Source organism: Dipteris shenzhenensis, chromosome 9, assembly GCF_047967505.1.
Source record: "Dipteris shenzhenensis isolate YYH24624 ecotype China chromosome 9, Dip_SZ_1.0, whole genome shotgun sequence".
NCBI classification, from domain to species: Eukaryota; Viridiplantae; Streptophyta; class Polypodiopsida; order Gleicheniales; family Dipteridaceae; genus Dipteris; species Dipteris shenzhenensis.
The window spans coordinates 34,499,424-34,524,536 of NC_141604.1; the positions used below are offsets into that span (position 1 = coordinate 34,499,424).

At 42.3% G+C, this 25,113-nt stretch overlaps 1 protein-coding gene across 2 annotated transcripts; it reads left to right on the top strand.

Annotated features, from left to right (window-relative positions):
* Nucleotides 1–6,045: 6,045 nt before the first annotated feature.
* Nucleotides 6,046–24,459, top strand: LOC147898563 (putative carbohydrate esterase At4g34215). Of its 2 annotated transcripts, none has more exons than XM_087378939.1 (5): nt 6,046–6,103; nt 6,215–6,418; nt 22,374–22,628; nt 22,975–23,318; nt 23,956–24,459. In XM_087378939.1, exons 3-5 carry the CDS (start codon nt 22,400–22,402, stop codon nt 24,187–24,189), a joined length of 807 nt encoding a protein of 268 aa, XP_087235065.1. In that variant the 5' UTR covers nt 6,046–6,103; nt 6,215–6,418; nt 22,374–22,399; the 3' UTR covers nt 24,190–24,459. The 2 variants fall into 2 exon arrangements, with proteins under 2 accessions (XP_087235065.1, XP_087235066.1); XM_087378940.1 differs by having other exon boundaries at nt 23,086–23,318.
* The last annotated feature ends 654 nt before the right edge of the window (nt 24,460–25,113 follow it).

A 25,113-nucleotide genomic window follows, 5' to 3' on the forward strand; every position in this document is an offset into this window, starting at 1 on the left:
AAGCAATGCTGCACAAAATGGGCATCATGCGATCGATCATCACTAATGTAGAAGTGATACTCTCGCACAATGACGTGTGAGTCCATGGTGCTATCAATGCCATCCACATGAGCCTGTGCATGACGATAGCTAATGTGCACAAATATAGCAACCTGCAATATGGCATTGAAAAAAAATATGACTATTGAAATAATTCAATATAATGAGGCCATTAAAAAATCAATACTCAATCACACGTCACCTGTTCGGAGAAATAATACTCCAAATGGATCTCATGCTGTGGTGCAAAGGTATAATTCTCCGCAAAGTCCACCACTGAGACAACCACCCCTGTAGGAAATGTCCTCAAACATGCACGGAACTGACGATCCTCCCATTTCGCAGTGTGCGAGTGGCATATGTAGCGTTACAGCTTCCCTTGAAAACTATCAATGAATACAACACGTGGTGTCTCCTTCCTCACAAGCTGCAACCTCCTCGACTATGCACCACCATCTAATGTCAAGGTACTGTACTCATACTGCTGCCAACGAACCATCTGCACATCACAAGTATCTAGTGCAACTCGTGGCACTCTAGCAAAGTCACCACACAAAGTACACCTGCCTTCCACACAATCAAGGGAGTGGAATAAAGCATCACCATCTCGTGTACACAATATGGAATGAATGAAGTCACGAGGGCTAGTAGGAAACACTCCCTTATGACCATCAAGGGAACAGAATATGTCATACATCAATCCAGAATCGACATGGTAGCGACAACAGCATGTGTCACGCTCCTGAGAGCATCGCACAAACCATGGCCTGCATCGCTCAAATGACCGCTGCCCAATCCTGAACTCTGGGTGCGCTTCTACAAAGTGAGTGTACAACTTAGTCTGGGTACACTCCAAAAAACATGCACCATGCTCAATGTACACACCGCGTGACACCCTCTTCCACAATGCCTTCTTGAACACCGGGGATGCTCTGCAATGCTCCTCCCAAAACTGTTGTATGAATGACCTAATGGAATCATCCAACAATCAATCGCTGCGAGGTGCACGACCACTCAAAGCCCAAAGAGCATCAGTCTCATTATCCTCTAGACTCTGCCTCCTAATCATGCCTGCTCGCAATGTGCGCGGAGCAATCTGAAGAAGATGTGAAGCGGTACGCACATGGCCTATCATATGAGGTCTACTAATGGCAACCACAATAGCACGACATGCTACCAAGGCATCACTGGAGTTCCTATGCTTAATAGAAGCATAGGAACGTCGAACACTGCTAAGGACCTCACTACATACAACCCTATCTCTACGTGCACCAAGACCAGCAAGCCTCCTATACTCTACCAAGTCAGGGTGATCAATCAGGGACATGAGAAGAGCAGACTGCGAAGCTAGCGTGAGGTCACAAAAAAAAGACTGCACAATCTTGCTAGTATGACGATGGATAGTGGACTTCGACAAGTCACGTCATGAAGCAACACTGTTGCTGCAAGGTGGGGCAAGAGGATCAATGGGAGATGGTAGGGTGGAGGGCGGAAGGGAGGCGCCAAGGGGAATGGGGGGAGGGGAGGGGGAGGGGGGAGGGTGGAGGGGGAAGAGGTAGAGGTGGAGGCCAAAATGTAGGTGGCTAGGGGAAGGGTGGAGGCTAGAGGTAGGGGAGCGGATGAGGATGGGGGGACAATGGAGGTGGGGGTGGGGGTGGGGGTGGAGGTGGAGGTGGAGGTGGAGGTGGAGGTGGAGGTGGGATGTAGAGGTGGAGGTGGGATGTAGAGGTGGCAGCACGAGCTCTAGCTCTAGAGGCTCTCTTGCGCTCACAAGCCTTTCGCTTGCGCTCCTCGTCAATGAGATTTGGGGGGGGATTCCTACATCTTTCACATCTACTAGCTCTACAGCTTTAAGAAACCATTCTCAATGAAAGTAGGATGGAAGGTGTGACAAAGTGATGAGGAGACAAGAATGGCTAAGAATGGGTGAAATGAACCAAAACGTGGTGTCTTATAGGGAGCCTCAACTCATCCACTAGATTGCTCTTGATTATTATTGGTGGAGAAGGTGCTAAGATTGAAACTAATTGGCTGGAATCCAACGTTAATTTCGAATATTTGCATCGTTTGATTTTATTCCAGTTTCGTACCTCCAAATACCTCGATCGTGGTCGTAAACCTCAATCAAGGTATGCTATGCCTAGGTCATATACCTCGATCGAGGTATTTAATGCCTCACGCAGGTCATAAACCTGCAATGTAAGGTGACATGGCAAGCAGTGATGTCACATCTCCTTGATGATATGGCACCACGCGGTCTAACAACATGGCATGGTTGCAAGGCAAAAATAGATGACTCAGCCTTCCGCATGGGCAGCATGCACACTCCAAAGGCTTGCCACTAGGGTCGGTGATGCTCCTAGCCTACCTCACCAAGCCTAATACCAAGCCTACCTTGTCTTGGTATTAGGCTTGGATGGCCCTTTTTCCCCCACAAAAGGGAGATTTCACTCTTGGAGGCCATATTGTACGTTTCCCTTACTCAAATTTAACCAAAATTTTTTCCCCTTATTCATCATGCGGAGGACTAAAAATATTGACTTTTTTGAAATGTTCGGTCATGTTTGAGAATTACTAGATTTATTTTTAATATTCTTTATTGATCCTCTAAGGAGTACAAGTAAAAATTAAACTTCAATCTTCCTAAATCTAACCGTTGGATTTGGGATTTGATAATTCAACCACACACCCTTATGTGCCTACTAACCTTCCACTGAATTGGATTTGCTTAATTATTCAAAATACTAAAAAAAAGTAGTGTGCTACTAAAATGCATGTATTTTATGACTTTATTTATTATAAATAATTATTTATAATTAGATAAATCATTCAAAAAATTACCAATAAATCAAGTTAAGCTCTACATAATGTAAAGAGACCACTTACAAAGTTTCAATAACATTTAATCTAAAATGAGTGAGAAATTTAGAATTTAATATGACACTCTCTGTTCGTGACAAAGGTGTGACCACCCTGGAACCATGCCGTGTGACACAAAGGAATTTTTTGTGTGTGCATCAAATTTTCGATCAGACTATACGATTGTGTGCACAATAACAAGTGTGATGTTGTGTCTGAAGACTTCAAAGACTAGATCCATAGGGAAGTAGGTGAGATTTGCATTTTTGTGTGCTAAAAAGCTTGTTTTTCCACCTCCTAAGGATTGGGGAGTGAACAAAAAGTGGACACCCTTAGCTTGCTACTTCCCATGCATGTGGTGGAATTTTGCATAGAGTTTCCATAGCTTCTTGTATCTCATCCTCATCCTCATATGCCTTTTGATCCCTGAATACGCCTGTTTCAATGCTTTGGACTCGTATGGCACTTGTAGATTCTTGCACATTCCATTTCATATCTTTGGTACCTCTTTGTCGTTGCATAATGCAATTGAGGTTTCACACTACAAGGGGCTTTGATCGGTCTTCTACGATGATGCAAGGAATGTTTCCCTTACTTCTTATATCACATATATTTAGTATCGCAGCTCGACACGTTCGTTTGTTATAGTCGTAGTCTACGTAGGGATGAATTGGCCATCATAATACACCACAATTTGCTTCAAATTGCTGCCATGGTCATTTTGAGATAGCGTAGGAATGAGGTTGCTGATTTCACAGGCTCTTGGTGGGTTCTTAGTCTATGGAAGGGTGGATGAAGATATGCGAGAGTATCAGAGGAGCCTTTGGACAATTTGCGATAATTTCTTCTTACTCAATAATTTTGCTACCTTTGATGGCACTGCATGAGCTGCTACAACCTTGCTCATCCCGATTTGCCACGATAGAGAGAGCATTGCAAAAAATATAAAAGTCAAAGAATGCATTGATTGTGTGTTAATTCCTCTCTAGCCAAACCATTGTCTCCACCTCTCGTCGATCGGTTAGCAGAAAGCAATCTATTATTTGTTTTGGCCTCATGGCGATGGCGGTGTCTTAACAAGACATGTGTACAAAGCCGGAATTTGCTTGAGGGTTTTGGTAGCAAATGAATTGAGAAAACCATTTGTAGTTTTCAGACACCGTGAAGTGCACGTATTGCGCCATGATTGCAAAGAAGGCGATGAGGATGAAGATGAAGAGAAAAGCTCATGAGGAAGATGAAGAAGATCGACTGAGGTACTCAGCCACATCCATTGTTGATTTAGATTCTTTTGAAGAAGTAAATGTGATTGATTGTAGTTAACTGATCATAAAATTTATGGGCAGGATGGAGCTAGGCGTGTGATGATTACTATGCCCAACAAACATTCAGGGTGAACGAAACATAATACAAGCTAGAGATATTTACAATAGGCAGCACAAATGGTTTAGCATGACTTACGAAGGTATTAGTCTGATCTTTCTATGGTGATTTCCAATCTCTGTCCAACAATGGAGGCATATCAAAAAGGATATCGATGAATATCTACAACAGAGAAGCTCATTAAACAAGCTTTAGGCAATAATCCTGACAGTAGCATAAATCATGAAACCTCTTCATCTACATTGGAAAGCCATGTTAAGACCATGTGTGAGTTATTGCCATGTAAACTGCATGGCCATCCTACTTCAATCTTTGACCATAGTATGGATCCCTACAAAGATTACCCCAACACAAAATAATATGCTTGAGTATTTACTATGCAACTCACACAATTGAGAGAATACATCGACACTGAAGGACTCAAGGAAAGAGGAATTATGTTAAAGCTCTATAATAAGCAATAGGTTGAAGAATGTCTTGGAGAACAATGGTTACAAAGTGGGAATGTTCTAAATTGATGATGTGAAGGAGTTATCTCTAGAGGTTGAAGAAGAAGTTTGAGTAGCACCTGTTGTTAGTCTTGGATCAAAGCCATTGGAAACTGCTCTTTGAAATTAAACAACCTGAGATGGATGAACAAATTCTACCTTTTGAGCTATATTTTACAGCAGTATCATCAAGACTCTTCATCCGAAATAGGTGCAATTGCTTGGAGTTTGCCAGGATATGTTTTGATGAATAGCGAAACTATTGGATTTGCAAAAATAGCAACAAATTACTGGTGCATGTGAGATGTTGATTTGTCAAGTTGCAATACAAATGTGACTATTGACATCAGCATGTAGTCTAATCAGACTATTGAATTGGTGGTTTGCAGGCATCACTACTGGTTGGTGGCATGTGTGGCAGTCTATAAAACTATAATTATGATTCATAAGAGAAATCAAGCGACCATGAAATCGCCAAAAGACGATGATTTCACCTAGCGCACTGCTCGTGGTGATTTTACCAGCGTTTGACTATGATTATGACTATTGACATTCAGGTAATATGTTAGTATCTTATCTATTTGTGAGACTTATCTCGGCGCTAATATTCTTGACGTTAATATTCTCGGCATTATATTGGCACACAGGGAAGGCTGTTCCCTCGGATTTTAACTCTTTGGGGAAGGAAGCAATTCAATTGCTCGTTCATTAAAAATTGCTTGTTTTCAATCTAAATTCTTACAACACTCCTCTCTTTTAATGCATGTTATCGATGCAAGGGAGCAAGGAAATCCAAGATGGATGCAAGTCGAAGGATGATGACACCTTTATTCATCAATGCGAGGGAGAAAGGAAATCCAAGATGGATGCAAGATCGAAGGATGACGACACCTTAATTCATATGGTTGTAGTCCATGTGACAAGAGTGTAGACTTCAATGAGGATCAGTTATTGTATCACCTTATTCATGTATTTGTTGGACTTCAGCTTTCAAAATATGGACATTACGAAATCAATAATAAATCACCACCCCCGACATTTACAGGGAGAATCGAGTCCTAACAAACCCTGTGTCGCGTCTCATGTCTACCATTTTACTCATTCGCTTTTTCCTTTAAAATTTGATAAAATACTAGGATGTAGGTTCAATTTCGACTCGCGCGTTAGTAGTCACGTGCTTCACGATGGAAAGGCTGCTTGCCGCAAATCTAGTTGTTTATTGACATTTTAAGATTCTACCTTGAGACCTAGCGGAGTGGGTCTCTAACCCGTCTTGGTATGAAACTCGTATCTTTGAACCCACAGAATACTACCTATAGCTACTCTCTTGCCACGTCGGCACCCTGGCGTTTTTTCCAGTATGAAACTCGTATCTTTGAACCCACAGAAAACTACCTAACTCTCTTGCCACGTTGGCACCCTGTGTACGTGCGATTTTTTCACAGAGTGTACGTGTGAACTTTGAAGTCCACACAGACACCTCAAGCTCATTTCGACTCGTGGGCTTGCATATCTGGCCCGTCTGGGTATTTGTCATCTTCTTCTGATTGACAGAGCCAGACGCGCAGGGGGAGAAAAGGGTCTTCTTCTGTGAAAGTGGCCACACATCTGTCAACGTAGGAGGCCCCGAGATTATCACTTCTCTACAGGTCTTGGTTGGCGTCTTAATTGTATTTCTCTTCGTGAGTGAAAGGCCTGAGTAGCACTGTTTCCTGGCTGGAAATGATAAACTTTCAGACTATTTGTCACGGAATTATGGGCATCGATGCACGATCTGACTTTTGGGTCCTTTTTTAGGATTGAAAGGATTCTGTATATGCACCTAAATCGAATCAAAAGAACAAAGGGACAAACAATTTTCTGTCAGTCTCTTGACTCTTCCGCCTCCGTCTTCCCCTGGAGGCCTTAGCCCAGACTTTCCAACAGGGATCATCTCGAATTTGTTGAGATTGCAAACTTTATTCTACTTGTTTCCGGCCTCTTTGGTAGCTATTTTTGAATAGCAAAGTGGTCCTTCATAGTAGGGCCTTAGCACATGGATGCGAGTGGCATGGGAATCCAACTCTCATCATTACTCCCATCCTATACCAAGTGGTTTAGGAGGGGTTTAGAATGGGATTAGCCAAATTTTCTCCTATCCTACACCCTAGCCTCTAGATCCTCGAATAGAGACCTAAACACATTGGAATGATGACGTGTCCTTTCTTACCTAAAACATCCCAACTCTTTTGACTAGTAGCACGTGTTGGGATGAAAATAGCATAGAAATCCCATTTGCATAGAATAAAAAAGGATGGGTCCACAATCCCACCTATTTCTTTATATCCTTAGTTTCTATAGAACTTGCACCTTGTTGTAACTTGTACCTGTTATCGGTCTTTCAAGTTTCTCTCTCTCTCTCTCTCTCTCTCTCACACACTTTTTTTTTTTGGTGAAACCAGTAACTATATTATTAACATGAGATCAATGTACATGACATTAGACTCCAAAAGAGAGCCTAATGGAAGAACTCAAAAACAGTCAGAAAACACTTCGAGAAACATGAGTGATCAATATCTGAGAGTGCGGGCAAGACCACAACAAATGGGGAATTGTCTCACGGTTGAGAGCAACGGGGGCAGGAAGGGGAAGCAATGCTACGTGCTGCCAATTTCACCCCAATGGAAAAAGCTCCCACTATACATCTCCAAAAGAAAAGCCTCTGTTTCAATGGCAATTTGGCTTTCCAAATTTTCTTGAGTCGTGATTGCCACCAAGATAAAGGCCTATCCAAATTCCAAAGAGTGTTGGCATGCTTATCAATCCATGGCGGTGGAAGAAGAAATATGTAGACCATCGAGGAGGCCAGATTATGCATTGAAAGCGAATAGGTAGCAGGGGATAAGGAAGTCAGATTCCAGTCCAGCAATCTGTCATGTACAAATAGTGGAGGAATAGGAATAAATGGCTGCAACATAGTTGTAAGTATTCTCCAAATGGGCCGATGATGCAGACCCAAGGGAAATGTCGTGCAAGCTTGTGGGAATGAAAGCACATAACCATATTGATCGACAACATCTCCGACAAATCTTATGCCCAATTTCATAAGATTATATGCTTTAATAGGTGCCTGTAAAGCGAGAGGCGATTCAAATACCTTGCTCCAATGGATGCTTTCCAAGCGAAAAGAATTACCATGATGGGAAGAAGCACCTGTCCATTTAGCATAAGAGAGAATTCTCTTCCAATCATGAATAAAAGCAGTAGAAACAGGACAACCAGGAATTTTTCCCTAAAACGTGGTCATGACTGCTTCCCAGTGATCTGTAATCCAATGCCCATATGCATGGGACGTCATGTTTCCACACATAGCTGCTAACATAATAGCCCATGACTGTTTTTGCTGAAAAAAATCAGCAATCATAGTGCTCTTTCTTGCCAACATATGAAACTGAAGATTGAGAATATTCAGTCCCCCATGAGTCCTAGGAGAACAAACAGACTGCATGGGAAGTAGTCGCAATGCCTTTTTGTGAGATTTGCTTTTCCAAAATATCTCCATAGCCTGGGACATATAGGAAGCCAAATGCTTAAAAGACCATGGAAGAAGAGGCAAATAAAATTGCACGTATGCCATAATGATAGACTGTACTATCTGAAGTCGAACATGTAGAGGCTAAGTGGACAAATGCCAGTATTCCAGCTTCTTGTTGATCTTTTGAAGCACCCATTTGAGCTGTTGTTGAGGGGTAATATTCCAGCCAATGGGATATCCTAGATGCCTCACAAGAGTATGGGAATGGAGGATGTGGCCTGGCCAGAGAAGTGCATGCCAATCAGCTTCCTTCAATGTAGAAGATTCGATTTTTGAAAGTTAATATGCAGTCCAGCAGCTATGCCAAAATCATTCAGAGTATGCATCAAATGAGAGAGGTCACTTTGAGAATTCCTGGGCATGAAATATGAATCATCAGCATATGCCTGTGCAAGAAACCGCTGTGCCCCTGGAATTTGCAAGCCATGAAGCTCACACACACACACACACACACACACGCACACACACACACACACACACACACACACATTCTCATGTGCGCAAGCTCGGGTGCAGGCACATTTCTAAGCTTAAGTTGCTAGGTTTCCTCATAGAGAGGTTCCAAGGTACATATAAGAGACACGACCTTGATGATGGTACTCTCTTACGTTGGACCTGCATATTTTACCCCTAATTTTGGTTGAGCCATTGAGGCCATTGAGGTGCCACTGAGGCAGTCATTGTACAACGTTTTTGGTCTCATAGACCCTTCTGGTCTTGAGTAGAATAGGGTCCCAAGAGAAGAAAGCATATGTAAAGTCTGCCCCACAGGGTAGCTGGAAAATGAGCAGCATGTACTCCTAAGATGATAGGCCCATGCTCACATCAGAGAAAGATTGATGACAACAAAGGCAACCTGAAAATTCTTTTAGAGCAGCCATCTACAAAGCTAGGGAGTTATCTAAAAGAAGTTTTGGAATACCACAACAAGATACTTGGATTGGCACACAAGCTAGTGCATCAAGTACTAGCTACTAGTTAGTCTATAGTATTTTACTTCACTGGATGTAAAAGATCACTATTAGTTGATAGAGATCACCAATCCCATAGATCTCGAAGGGTCTCAAGAGGTCTTTAATACAACCATACCATATCATATCATCTCTCTCTGTCTCTGTCTCTGTCTCTCCCTCTCTCACAAACACACAGACACATGGTAGCCAATCTAGAATAGATTAATTGTGTACAAAATTCTTGTTATTTAACATCATTAGAAGAGAGGGAGAGTGAGAGTAGTGATAGTAGAGTATAAATGTAATTTAATTAATTTGTTTTCTTGCAAAATAAAGACTTCTATCAAGTATGAACAAAACCTGCGAGAGCAAGCTCAAGGTGAAAATACAACATTAATGCAAGAGAAAAAGTACTCTTAAGAAAGAAGTGGAAAGCAACCAACGTTGAGGCTGAAAATGCCATCTCAACCTGCAGTAGACTCAGAGAAGGGAGAGCCCCTCCATTCTCTAGAAAACATAGCCCTCCTAGTGGAAGCTGCCAGATAGGATCCTTGTATACTATCCTAGATGGCCATGAGTGTGTGTATAGTTTCTGTCCATATACAAGTGGTGAACCTGACATTTGTCCAATGCCTCTGTGCATTTGGCTCTCCAAGTATGCCACGTTGCAATATTGGCTAGTATCTCCCAAGAAGAATCCATAGAGGTATGCATTGGTCTAAAAGATAAGTCAGGAACATCATCCAAAGAGCATGTCTCTACAATTGGCGTCCAATCGATAAAACCCAAGAAGAGTCATGTCTCTCATAAAAGATTTGAGGCCTTGAAAGCCAAGCGACTGAGTCCCAAGTCATGAGGAAGGGGGAGTAGATAAAGGTACTAAAGATCCTAGGTATCCCCCTCCAAATAATCCTCGCCTGTCTGTAATCCCATAAGCAATGCTGAACTGACTCCACAGTAGAAAGGCAACGGGGACAAGTAGAGTAAAAAGATTGAATGGAACAAACTGTCGATTGCATAGAATTGGCCTCTTTTGAATAGAAAGTGTGAAGAGTCAATATTGAAAACCCTTTATGAATTGCAACTCTTCATAGAAGTATATGGCTAGTCCTCCTCCTTGCTCCCTAAAAATATTAAATTACAAGGATTTTTATGTCTAACAAGGAATTGAATCCCCAAGACTCTTCTAGATTGGCTACCATGGAGAGAGAGAGAGAGAGAGAGAGAGAGAGAGAGAGAGAGATTACAAAGATTGAATCGGAACAAGTTGTTAATTACATAGAATTGGCCTCTTTTTGATAGAAAGTGAAGAGTCACAGTTACACAATTTATGAAAAAACGTGTTTCTTCATAGGATTGAAGGGCTCTTCCTCATGGAAATGACTTGTTGACAGGCATACCTTTTTGCAAGTAGCAACGAGCCATAAGTGAAAGGTTAGAAAAAAGTCGTAAATCATGACTTCTTCCTCATTAAAAAAAACCCCGGGTGGAAAAGATGGATGGGTGCCTAAGCCTTTCCCTCTGTTTGTCTAGAGAAACTTCACTATCCGTTCTTCTAACATCTAAGAATACCAAGACAAACAACATGCCCAAAGCAGTCTATTGAAATTATGAAGCAAATGCAGAGAGAAGACTAAACTTGGGTTTACCTCCCCAACTCTAGCAGGAGTCCCCCAACTCAAGTGGGCTCATAGTTATCGGTATAGTCTTGTTGGTGCTTGGTCTTGATTGCAGCAAGTTAGGCACATGTTAAAGTGCCTAAAGTTGGTGGATGTCAATCTATCAATCACGATTGTGGAACTCTGAATTGATGCTCTATTTGATGTGATGGAGAACTGAAGGGAAAGCATAAAGTGAACACAAAATGAGAATTCTTTCTTATTGGAATGAAGAAAGGTGAGATCCATATGTAGGCACCTCTTACATGGTCACTGACATCACTGATGACCTCTGACCAAGGCTCCACAATCATCTCCTCAATCAGTGGGAATCAATCCCTACATCAGCGGGATTCCCTTTGTCTTACATCATCACTTAGGTCACACACTAGACACATCATAGCACTTGATGTGCCTTTACAACACACACAAACACACATGTGACTCCCCTAGATGCACACATGCACCATAGAGCAAGCCCTTGATCATACTTACCCCAACAAACCCCCCTCAAGGGATTGCCTCTTGTAGTGTCAAGGATTCATCTAGTCTCATACATTCTCATGCCATCTCATGGTAGTCAAGGATTAATCTATGGCTAGGATCTCATGCTAGCAAGGGTTCCCAAGGGTGTGAGTTTTACAGAAATGGGATAGTCAAAACACATATCACATGGTCTATATCATATGGTGACCAGAGGTGATTTACATAACATATTCTTTTTGGAGTACTACTCCAGGCAGAGAACCTCAAAATTTTGACTAAGTGATGATAAACAAAAAAGACAAAGTGTTTTAAAAGCATAGTCTTTATCATGTGGAGACTCATCAAATGAAAGTAGATTGGCAGTTTTTGACTTTGTAGCTTCTTCCTTTTTGGCTCTACAATACTTTTCATGGTGATTGTTTTTGCCACAGTGTTTGCATGGATTGATCTTGAAGCAATCTTTTGAGAGGTGATTAGTCTTCCGACAATGTTTGCAAGGTGAAAACTTGCCCTTTTGAATTTTTATGGCATAGGCTGTGTCATTGCCTCTCTGGTATGGTGTGTCATTGCGTCTCCGGAGTTCCATGTGCCTTTCTTCTTCTTGAAGAGCAGAAATAAGACCTTCAAGATTAGGATTAGGAAGATTTTTCAAAGAGGTAACAACATGATCATAATCTTCAGGCATACTTTTGAGCAACACTGCCATTGCATCATTTGTAGTGATTGGAGAGTTGATAGAAGCAAGTTGAGTCATGAGACTCCGCATATGATTGACATGAGCAGCCAAAGGAGTGCCACTAACCATCTTCAATTCAAAGAAAGCAATCTCAAGTGACAATTTTGAGATGTGAGAGCTAGCACCAAAAATAATGTCAAGCTTCTGAAGGATACTCTAAATCAGAGATGTGATGAATATAGTCATCTCCTAAGGCAAGAGCAATGATGCCATAGGCTTTCTCCTCTCTAGCAGGATCTCTTGCCGAGCGTGTCGGAGCTGAGGATTCTCCAGCATTAGAGGCTGTTGAAGAAGAAGTTGAAGCCGGTTTGACAAGCCCCCAGAGGTTTTCCCTCATCAATGCAAACTTAACCTTCATCTGTCATGTGTGAAAGCCTTTACCATTGAACTTATCCATATTCAAGATGGTAGCCATGAGAGGGTCTAACCCAGAATGGGCAGTGTCTACTCTCTTACAAGGCTAGAAAAAATTGAAGAGCTTCAAAATACAAGCATTTAGAGTAGCAAAGGCTTGTAACCAAATTCCATACTACAAATCAATGATGCTTTCACTTGCATGCTTCATAGAGGTGACTAAATGAAAGTATTTCAAGCAAATCCAGGTATAGCATCTTAAAGCAAAGCTGTAGCCACAGTTGTACTAATGCTATTCAACACTTCAAAACATTAGAAATGCTATAGTAGCATCTAATGTAGCATCAAACTCACAACCTTGTCAAAAACTGTCCAAAACAGAGGCCTGATCTTGGAGGGCTTGTCTTCAAAGCAAAGAAAACAGGGCTTTCTGGCTCAAATGAAAGCTCACATATGGGCGAATTTCTAGTGCAGAGGTCAGACAAAATTTCGTGCGATGTTGCTGGCTTGAACGTCGTCAAAATCGACTGGTTTTGGGCTTTGTTCTCCTCAAATATACAGCCATTGCTGTTCAAATTTCAACACAAGATAGCCCAAGGTATGGAGAAGCTTCCCCTAAAAGGAATTAGAGAAAGGTGGAGCAGAAACAGAGAATACGTGAAAGGGAGTTTCGACGATCTTCGGGGAATGGCGACCAGCAGCGACGATCTTTCTTCAATTCCTTGCAGGTGAAAGTTCGGCCATACAAAGGGTATCTCCAGCTCAGAGGATTTGGAGAATGGCAGAAAAACGAGGGAGAACAAGCTCTAGCAAGTTTTGGGAAGAAATGGTGAAGATGAAGAAGAAGAAGAAGATGGAGAAGAAGAAGATGATGTGGCACATATGGGCTCAAGGAGGATCATAGTGCTCTGATACCATGATGGAGAACTGAAGGGAAAGCATGAAGTGAACACAAAATGAGAATTCTTTCTTATTGGAATGAAGAAAGGTGAGGTCCATATGTAGGCACCTCTTACATGATCACTGACATCACTGATGACCTCTGACCAAGGCTCCACAATCATCTCCTCAATCAGTGGGAATCAATCCCTACATCAGTGGGATTCCCTTTGTCTTACATCATCACTTAGGTCACACACTAGACACATCATAGCACTTGATGTGCCTTTACAACACACACAAACACACATGTGACTCCCCTAGATGCACACATGCACCATAGAGCAAGCCCTTGATCATACTTACCCCAACATGATGTCTTCAGTCTCATCTTGCTCCACCTCATTCTCATTTCCCTTGGTGATGACTACTATTTCCTTACAAATAGTGCAACTCCAGCTGTCCTCCACCATCAGAAAAGAACTTGGATCTTCATGCTTGAGGAAGTATTACGCCTTGCTAATGTGAACGTGGCACACCACTGCTTGCATGTCACATGCACCAGGGTCAAGCCCAGGTTGCAGTGACAACTGGCTGCCTTGTCAGCCAATCGCAGCTCCCTGAGCAGCATATTTGGAAAGGGCAGCAACATTCATGGTAAGTGGGCTGGGGGAGGCGATTTTAATAGGCAGCCTCAACCCTCTCCAAGTCGGCCTCTAGGGCTGAGCAAAAAGCCCTACCAACCAAGCCAACCAGCTGACTGGATGGTCAGCTAGTTAGGGCTGGTTATGTCGGCCAAAACTGGCCCTTCCAGCCGTTATATAAAGAGGGCCTTGCCCCTCATTTCAGCACTCAGCTCCCACCTTTCAGCTTATCTATGGTCGAGGTTTTGGTGTCCTATTTCAGCAGTGTAGCTCCATCTCCCCCATGTCACAGTTAGGGGAGTAGTTCAGCTCAGTTTTGGATGCCGATTTGGCACCCGTGTACAACAATAGTCAGGGCATTTATGCCTTTGGTATATATAAAGCAATGTACTATAGTTAGGAAGATCTTTTGTGTCTCTCATGCTTGATTTCTCTTTGTATGTTCATGTATTTTCGGGCTGCCGTGTTATTATAGCAGAGCATTCCTTCCTCAGCCTCTTGGAGCGTTAGCAGATCAGTTCCAGTGCTAGATTGTCCCCAGTCTTTTGGGAGGATAGTCAAGTTTCGAGCAACAATTGGTGATCATCAAGATCACTTTCGCTTGGCAGATTCACTCAGTCCCTCAGCAGCTACCTTTATCCAAAATTTAAGCAAGAGGGAATGTCACATGCACACCTACACTAGGGAGCATTGTGACACACAGTCTGATCCCAGATATCTTGTCGTATGCCGTGACTGACCCCTAGTCCAGGGAGGAGTCAGGCTCCAGTTACGGGGTCCATTCCCATTTCCCAAAGTCACAGCCCAGGCGGAGCAGTTCGGCCGCCAGGGCAAAGCGTTGCGAGGTATCAACCTAGCAACAAGTTCAGCAGAGGGGAATGTCAGATGCGCCAGGGTCAAGCCCAGGTTGCAGTGACAACTGGCTGCATTGTCATCCAATCGCAGCTTCCTACGCAGCATATTTGGCAGGTTTTGGGGCCTCCAAAGGGCAGCAACATGCATAGTAGGCCTCAACCCCCTCTAGGTCGGCCTCTAGGCTGAGCAAAAAGCCCTACCAGCCGAGCCAACCAGCCGACTGGCTGGTCGGCCAGTTAGGGCTGGTTGGGTCTGCCAAAACAGGCCCTTACAGCCCCTATATAAAGAGGGCCTTGCCCCTCATTTCAGCACTCAGCTCCCAGCCTCCAGCAGCACCTTTCAGTCATCCTATGGTCGAGGTTTTGGTGTCCTATTTCAGCTGCGTAGCTCCAGCTCCCCCATGTCGTAGTTAGGGGAGTAGTTCAGCTCAGTTTTGTATGCCGATTTGGCACCATGTACAACAATAGTCAGGGCATTTATGAATTTGGTATAAATAAAGCAGTGTACTATAGTTAGGAAGATCTCGTGTCTCTCATGCTTGAGTTCTCCTTGTATGCTCATCTATTTTCTGCACAGCTAGTCCCTGGATGTTACATTGGAATACTATACCTCGTTGCTCTCATGCCAAAACCTAGGAGCATGCACAAGTGGAGGTGATATTGACCTTGCCTATTCCTTGCACACCTTGAGAAGTCAAGTCCTTTTTGGGACGTGTGGGTTATTATAGAAGATTCATTCAGTTCTATGCCGACATAGTGGTGGTGCTGATGGAACTCCTTTGCTAGGAACAGTCTTGCATCTGGTCCGCACCTCAGCAAACAACTGGATAAACTAAAGGAGACTATTGGATATCCCTAAGTACAAAGTTTGATAATGGCCTTCTTCAATCTAAAGCCTTTAGCAAACATTTCCAGAAGACATGGTAGGATGCGATTGCAATGGATGCAGTCCCTTGTGCTAGGTGGGACACTACTATTAGAATAATCCATAAAGTAGCACAAGATTGGAGCAAGGACCTCTGTCGGTGGCAATGCCAGGAAGAGGAGATGCTAAAAAATATTCAAGCCTCTTTGAAAGTTGCCTTGAATGAGTCTCCTCAAGACACCATTCTAGGAACTAGGAAGGTATCTTCAGTTACCACAGTATGGACCTAGTCTGACTTTGACTCTGCATTGTTTTTTTTCTGATCCGCCTCGTTCTTGCAATTCTGTGCATAGGGTCCAGTGTTATCATAGTAGAAGCGTTTTGTCTTCTTCTGCTTGATCCTTCCATCTTTGCTTAGTCCTTTTGCTCATTTAAATAATCCATTGCATTTTTCCCTTGGACTTGCTCTTGCCAGGGTTACCCTTTCCTTTGACCTTGCTCTTGCCTGAAACAACTAGGGTCTTTTCATAATCTGCATCCGAGTTGTACATCCTCATCGTACACCAACATAGCTCCCATCTCTCCCAAGGTGAGCGGCTTTGAACTTTCCACGGCTGTCATGCTAGTAACAAGCATCTTGAAGCTCTTCGGAAGCAAACTGAACAAGAGTATCACCATTACTCAAGTGTCTATCTTATGAGAAATTGTAGCAAGCTGGTCCCTAACTACCTTCAGCTTGGTGAGATAGGCATGCACCGAGCTTTTTCTCCTCCATCATCATGCTGGACAATTCATTCTGAAGGTTAAGGATCCTTGTAGAGGTGTTGGTCTCATACATGTCCTATATCATTCGTGCTTTGAAGGCTATCTCTGCAAGCTGGATATATGCCGTCATCCCAATATTATGGACAATGCCTTGGTATCCTTGCTCCTGTGTCACCTTTCAAATCTTACTTGCTAGTAGGTGGCTCTATATCTTCATTTTTCACAATGGGTCATTGCATTTGTCCAATTTTCCATCCTTCTTGAAGTTTGTAATAGGCAACTGTGAAGCCATTGATCTAAAGAAACTGGAAATTTCACAAACTGAAACTGGCATTGACTGCCCTATCGGTGTAAATCAGGAAATTGGCCAATTATTTATCAAGCATTGTCGTCTAGCATTCATAAGTTGCTAACTAAAGCTTTATTTAAGAGCGTGGTGATCTGTCTCCATCACAGAGTCACTTCCATTAGTAACGTATCCAAGTGCAGCGAGCATGAACAGTAGCTAGGAACCCTTTGTCATATACTCGATGTCTTGATTGAATGTCAGAAAGCTTGTGGCTATTGAATACAATTGCTCTGCCTTTTTGCAACAAGGCCACTTCAATAGCTATGTTGAAAGCATCCATCATGACCTCAAATGGAAGATTGGGGTCTGCAATAGCTACTTGTACGTGGTTCTCAGGAAGCCATCACAAAGCTGCAGTGCTCTTAAAAGTTTGGACTTCGGGAAGGCTATGTTGGAAGCATCCATCATGACCTCAAATGGAAGACTGGGGTTTGCAATAGCTAATTGTACATGGTTCTCAGGAAGCCATCACAAAGCTGCAGTGCTCTTAAAATTTTGGACTTCAGCCTTGATGCAATTGCTCTGCCTCTTTGCATCAAGGCCACTTCAATAGCTATGTTGGAAGCATCCATCATGACCTCAAATGGAAGATTGGGGTCTGCAATAGCTAATTGTAGGAAGCCATTACAAAGCTGCAGTGCTCTTAAAAGTTTGGACTTCCAATACCCATACTTGCAAAAAGAGTACAGGTCATATTGAGCCAAATTCAAAAAAGTAAAAATTTTACGATACCTCTCATAAAAAGTCAAATTAAAATAAAATTATAAGCATCTTTAATTTACAAGCAACAAGACAGCATACCCATACGTGATATTTCTAGAATCTAGCATGTTGAAATTCATATCAAGAAACTCAAATATCACATTATCTCATCGCTGCGGAGTCTAGTTGACGAGTCTAGACTCTGTCATCAATGTACTCACAACTCATTACAAGAAATATAAATAGAGAACAGTCATGTATTATATGGATTTGACATGTAATATGGTAGTGAGATTGAGTTGTGGCTACTATGCACTCTTCCTTATCTAAGGACTCTTCAGTGCTTAAACTAGCACTGCTAGAAGAGGGTACGTCTAATTCATCACCCTCGTCTTCAATCTCTTAAGTGTGAGTCTTGCGTTAGCAATGTTGTTGCGACCATGATCTCATTCTCGTTGCCATCTTCATTGTCCCAAATTGTTGAGAGTCTTGTTAGTATCTTAATCTATCCCTCTTGCTTGTGGTCATGTACTCCACCTTGCTTGGTACACTTTTTTTTAAAATCATGCGATATTAATCCTATGTCATGCGACCTTTTGGACAATGCAATTTGCCACTTTTGATCTTATCTCCTTATTCAACACTTAACTTTGAAGGTGCATAAGGACATCAAAGTTGAAACATTTCATATATTAGAAAGTATGTCACTTGAGGGAGGAGTCCTTGCAAAAGACAAATCTCTCTATTTGTCGTGTGGAGAGCTTGTTTCTTTTCTTTGGAAGCACCAATGATGGCAATCCAATTACTTTCACATGCTCTTGAGCAACGATTGTATACAATATACATATGTAATATTCTACTCGTATGATATATATGAATTGCAATATGTAATGTTCTACATGTATGAAATCCAATATGAATTGAGAGATTATGATAATGATTCACAAAATAGCAACTCAAATCAGATTTCAGTCTTCAAAATTGGGATAAAAGTGCCAAATTTGTAGCTCTCAAGTCTCTTTCCAAAAATGCCTCCTAGCATGCTCTCAATCGAATTATCTAGTGTCATAAGCTCTACCATGTAGAAGATGCCAATCCCACTTTGAATCAAATTTTTTGTTTGATGTCCATCATCTTGAACATTAAAGCTTCCTATATATAAAAGCTAGCTGCAAGAAAGAGTTTAGATTTAAAACAAAAGAAATAGTACTAAATAGCGATAATTTATGATAAATGCTTGTCATGTGTCTTTGGGGTGTGGGTATACTATCTCTAAGCCTTAAGGCCTCTATAGCACATCTCATAAACTCGTACAAAGGATTGATGGTGAACCTACCTTGATATATGAAATGCAAAACTGAGTAGAGAGGCCTCAGGATATTTACAATAGAGTTAGAAATCCATTGGCATAATGTGATCAAGAATGTACAATTGCAGTTGCTTTGCATTTTGTTTCTTACTACCAGACCAGCCTCTTCGTTCATTGGAGACAATAGTCAAAATGAGCTCATGCCACTAGTTGCTCCAGGATAATGTAGATCATAACAAATTTGGTCTTCAAATGCCCAAGACAAGTGAGCCCTTTGGGATTAGTTCCTGGCTATATAGACAAGGATCCTTTGCTCCTGTTGAAGACTCTAGCACTGAAAATAGACATATCAACATTCCCATTCACCTAATCTTGAAGCAGACCAAGTGAGTGGGCAAGGTCCATATTAAATTTTAATCTTTAGAGGACAAGTGGATCATGCACCCTTGCTACTACAATAAGAGACATTATGTAATGATTCATAGAACGGTTTTCATGTCAATGTGCTCTATGATGACCTTTATTGGCACGTACAACCATTCAATCTTAATAGACATAATTTGCATCAATACTCCACATATTATAGGACCATAACAAGAATAGATGAACGTATTACTCTTTTATACATAAAGCCATCCATAATAAAGCACCCATATTTTTGCCATAATGCTTTGATCATTTCATGGGGAGATTTTGAGGGGGCTTCTTTTAAGGTTAGGGCTGGACATACAAGTATCACTGCCAAAAGAAGGGAAAGTGGTGACAGAACATTGTGGAGTCACCTATTGGAATATCCATGCCTCCCTTACAGCTTGGAGTATGATAACTAATACCTTGAGAGGTTGAGGGTAGGTTGTGGAAACGGTCTCGTAGTTCCAAGGTCCAAGTGGTGGAAAGCTTGAGGGAGGGGCTATCTTGGAATAAGAACGGGCGGGGGCCTTTGGGTGGGGCAAGAGGGCCGAGAGAGCTTGCGAGGAGATAGAGGAGGGAGGGAAAAAGGTGAATTTGGGGGGGTGGGGTGGAAGTGAAGGCTCGAGAGGAGAAGTAATCAGTTGGGGAAGGGGGAGGAGGAGGCTTAGACGATGTGGTGGGGTTTGGGGGACAAGGGAACAACGTTGAGAGTCCTGCTCTCATAGTTTTGGTGTGGTCATTCGTCTCTCAACGTTGATTTCATCACAAGTAAGAGAAGGGACTTTATAGATAGAGTACATGATGAAGATGGTGAATTGCTAGCTCATTTATAAGGTTCCTAATCATTTTGTCAGAGCTTTGATTAATAGCCGAGGTTGGAGAAATGTGTTAAACCTCCACCAAAGGGGGATTGGGTGAAGAGGTGTCCCTAGGAGTGGGCTTTAGATACAGGCCAGTAGGCTTTGACGATGTGCAAGGACCTTTCCCACTGTAGATTGGCTTACAAACTTGCACTTGGCTTTGCAACATTTATTCCTTTTGGCATAACGTCCTTCTTCTTTCTAGTAATCTTTGTCCAATTGTCTACTCAGGACTCCCCTTAAGGTCCTTAGCAATACAAAGAGGGGGGGAGTGAGACTTGTTGTTTCGAGCACCCACCGTCCCCTTGTGAGACTAGGGACAAGCCTAGAAGTGAGGGCATAGATGGGCAAACCCTGCGGCCCCGGCATTTGAGGCATTATCCAGCCACCTAAACTTTCTTTTTGGCCTACCGTAGGTAGCCTTAGTGAAGGTTGTGGTTTTGAGATGGGAAAAATAAAACCATTGTTATTATTTATGCTCTCTTACGTGTTAATTTGTGGTTGGTGCACTTGTAGAGTATTGATAATTTGGGGTCCCCTCGTATGACTTTGGGCCATTCTCATTTACTCTTAATCTCCTTCCCAAGGGCCTCCAATTTTATGCTCTCTTGGGCATTTCACTCATACACAGGCAGGCCTAATGAATGATAGATATATCATTCACCTTGTTTTTCCAAAGAAAAGACTTCTATTTGAGTATGAAAGAAGCTCCAAGAGCAATGCTCATGGGAGAACTACATCATGCAAGGCATGAGAACGAACACCTCAAAGTGCAAAATCAAGCTCATGCAAGAGAGCTGGAAAAAATCCAGCCACCTCAACTTTTTGATGGAGGACTCCATCAGAAAGGCTCTCCAATAGGATCTCTGAGGGAAGGGACCCAAGATTGGCAACCTTAATACAAACCTTTTTGACCCATCCTTTTGAGGATGCTAGAGGAGGGGTCTTTAGGACTGTGCCAAACTGTGTGCAAGTGGAACTAGAATGTTGTTGTACTCTCTAGGGTGATCTAGGAAGCAGAGTCATCTAGAAGTGAGGGATGTAAGGTGCCATCTCCATGTCCTGGGCCATAAAACCATCGTACCAAGAGAGGGAAGACGAAATGATCGTGGAGGTACACAGGGCTACATTGTAGCAGTGTTTGGTGGTCTCTGTTGAGATGAGATGGAGTGAGAAACACCCTTGCGTTTTGTAGATGGTCACATCATGAATGTGGCTGTCCTTGAGGGAGGGAGATGCTTGGAACCAATCGTGAGCTTGCTTGCATATGGGGTGAGGCCAACTATTCTCTTGGCCATTAGGTGATCAATTAGTTATCCTAGGCTGAAATAGAGTTTTGACAGCAATGGGAGTCAAGGGAGCTGCCTGAGCATGAAAGCGTTTCAAATTAGGCGCTTCCGTATGAGCCTCTGGGATACGAGAACGGGAGGAGGGGGACTAAAAAGAGAAGCAAGGGGGAAGGGCAGAGGGGGCAGGGAAAATGGCCATGTGGAAAGGGGGGTTGGGGGGTGGCTATGGTAAGAGTAGGAAGAGAGGGCAGGAGTGTGTGTGTATAGGAAGAGAGGGCAGGGTGGTAAGAGTAGGAAGAGAGGGCAATGAGGACGAGGGCAGCGATGAGGAGAGGTGTCAAGAGCTTGGCTGGGAATGTGGTGTGTGTGTGTGTGTGTATGTGTGTGCGTGTGTGTACACACACACACAAACGTGTGTGCTTATACAAGGTGGCTCAGAATGTATAGTATGCATGTGTGCGCGCGCGTGCACATACACACACACATGTGGGCACATGAGCATATGCATATATGCACGTGCACATGCACACACTTTTTTTGGGGGGGTGAAATATCACGCGCATGCACACTTTTTTTTGGGGGGGGTGAAATCTCTCTCTCTCTCTCTCTCTCTCTCTCTCTCTCTCTCACACACACACACACACACACACAAATGTCTATTCTTGGTGGCTGCTTGTTCTGTCTTTCTGTTGACATGTTGGTTTAGGATTGAGTTTTTCACCTAAATAGTTCTGCTTTTTCTTGCGGTTATTCCAAAGTGGACCTAATGATGCATGCTGTCTTAAGTAATCCTACAGGTAAAGAGTAATCTGCACTATTTTTGCTCATGTTTTTGTTATTTTCCATTCTTCGTTTGGTTTTGTATAAAATATTGTGAATTTCTTCAGAGTTAAGCATAAACTACCATCTATTGCAGACGGCAATTCATCGAAGGATCCAACGATGTTTACCTCTGAGGTTGTCAAGGATGTGATTATATTGTCTGGCCAAAGCAATATGGCTGGGAGAGGTGGTGTGCAGACAAAGCATCATGGGGATGGAAGCATCTACAAGGAATGGGATTGTGTTGTGCCCCCAGAATGTGAAACAGAAAAAGGCACAGTCCTCCGTTTAAATGCCCAATTAGACTGGGAAGAGGCTCATGAACCTTTGCATCTCGATATTGACACAGGTGCTCTAGGGTTTCTGCTTGCTATTAACCAATGCACAACAGCTGCATGTCTCCTTTGACAAAGGTTGAACTTGTGATTTACTGCTTGTTTGCTTGCACCTGTTAAGAATTCAGGGGACTCCCTTTGGATAATATTACCTGCTTGCAAGAAAATTGAAGATTCTGGTTTATTACAAAGCAAGTTTGTCATTACTGAGAAAGTGGAATGCAAATTTTTATCTTGTATTGGCACATGCTTACTTTTCCCTTATCTATTCATGTCATAAAAATGCAATCACTTTGTAGAAGCTTGCACGTAGATTAGGCCTTTCAACCATATTCAATGCTATTGGGTTTTGTAACAAAGGTAAAGCCTGTGGCGTGGGACCTGGCCTTGTCTTTGCTGCATCGGTTCTTCGACATTTCAGAAGTCTGGGAAAGGAATCAGTGCCCACATTTGGCCTGGTGCCTTGTGCAGTTGGTGGAACGCAAATGAAAGAATGGGAGAAAGGGAGCAGACTTTATGAGCAAATGATTCAACGGGCTAAGGCTTCCATTGAGAAAGTGGGCATCATACGGGCACTTCTTTGGTATCAAGGCGAGAGTGACACCCTTGCTGCTGAAAATGTCGAAGAATTTCCCAAAAGGCTGGAAGATTTAATAGCAAGCATTCGCTCTGATTTGCAAGATAGTAACTTGCCAATCATACATGTGAGTTAACTACATTTCTTTTTGCCATAATAATGATTCAAAACTCCCTTTTTCGGCAGTCTTTTCAAAGCTTCATCGATGTTAAAACTGCAGGGTTTGTTTTGTTTGTTTGGGCATTTTCTTGTATTCTTCTAAATATAAGTTTCCGCTGTATAGGGAACATGAAAATTTCACTCATGTAGTTTTCATCCAAGCTGGGGCCTGCCAATATTGAGATTATTCTTTCTATTTCTAGGGTGTATTGCCCTAGGAACCATTTTTTGGAAGGTTTTGCTTAGATTCGTTTCTTTTTCAGAGACTAAACTAATGCTCTCATATTCACAGCCAGTTATAGATTAGATAGTTCTAATAGCATTATCTCTAACCTTTGTCATGACTGAGTCTTCATCTTGGGAGGCCTGACAAAAAACTCACTCAAAGACCTTTGTATAAATAGTTCTCAAGTGTGTCTGTGTGTATATGTTATATGATATAGAACACCTTGATGATGTCTGTGGTTGTCAATAGTAGATTGCCCTGCTATGGGTGATGCAGTTGATGGTTTTCAGCTTTGTGTTTGTATAGGATGAGTTTAGATTGTTCCCAGGTCCATCTGTATATATATATGTTTAATGGAAACTTAATTACATGCTGGCAGGTTGGTATTACTTCATCTAATCATCCCTATCCAGAGTTTCTAGAGAGAGTTCGTCAAGCACAACGTGCTGTGAAGCTTCCTGGTGTGTATTATGTGGATGCAGAGGGACTTTCACTATTAGAAGATAACATCCACCTGGACCTAGAAGGACAAGTGCAACTTGGAAAAAAGCTTGCTGATGTTTACATTGAGCATGTTGGGGACAAATGTTCTAACATGCCCTCGCGCTCGTAGATTCTAAAAGTGTTTCACTTATTCTTATCAGTGCTACTTGAAGCATTTGCTGGGAGCACTGATTTCATTAATGGTCATCTTGTTTAGTCCAAGTTGAACCAACTTCAATCTACTAATACGCTTTCCCACATTGGTTGAACTGAACTAGAGAGTTCTGTAAGTACTTCTGATTTTCAGTAGCAAAAAACAATCATTCTATTCTTTGAAGATCATTCACAAGAATTGTTTGTGTCCTTTGAGCCACAATCAAGTGATATTTGTTGCTCTTTATGTATATGTTATAATGGAGTTCGTATCTCTGGATGTCCCAGCTGGTAACAGTTCAGGGAAAAGTTTAAAACTTCCTTATCCTGAAGAGGCAATGCTGCCAGTCTATTTTACAAAATGTAAACAAGAGATCTTCATGTTTTGTGGGTGCTTAATTGAGTGATTTTGCCTAGTATCTTTGTAACATTTGTTTCAGAAAAGCTTTTCAGAAGTTCACAAGGTTCTTAAATTTACAGCTACTAGTCTGGGAGGTCTGGTGTCACAGGTTTCCAATATGGGCACTAGACTGAGGAAGCTGTTAGAGATAACATTGAATGGGTCTTGCTTGCTAGGCTAAGCCCAAGCCACTATACACAGTGGAAAATATAGAATTATGATTACTTAATTATATGGATCGTTTGTGTATGTCCAATTGAGGTCTTCAGTGGCTTAGGGACGAGCCCCAAAATGTCCTCTCAACCATCCTTTTTCTGTGGATGGTATGCTCCACTGTTGAGAACTACACCCAAGGCTAGGGCCTTCCAGAACCCTCTCTGTTTGCTGGTTCCTTTGCTTGCACCTTGCTGCTGCTCAAGTGATGTCCTTTAGTCCCTAGGAATGTACTTCTGAAGGTTGCAAACTATTGTGATTCTGCCTACGGCATGTGCCTAGAATGCA

What these genes read in the sequence shown, in the direction of transcription:
- LOC147898563 (XM_087378939.1), top strand. Translation starts at nt 22,400, where the DNA reads ATGTTTACCTCTGAGGTTGTCAAGGATGTGATTATATTGTCTGGCCAA. An exon ending in GCATCTCGATATTGACACAG is followed by an intron (nt 22,629 to 22,974) that starts GTGCTCTAGGGT and finishes TTTGTAACAAAG; the next exon opens with GTAAAGCCTGTGGCGTGGGA. An exon ending in GTAACTTGCCAATCATACAT is followed by an intron (nt 23,319 to 23,955) that starts GTGAGTTAACTA and finishes ACATGCTGGCAG; the next exon opens with GTTGGTATTACTTCATCTAA.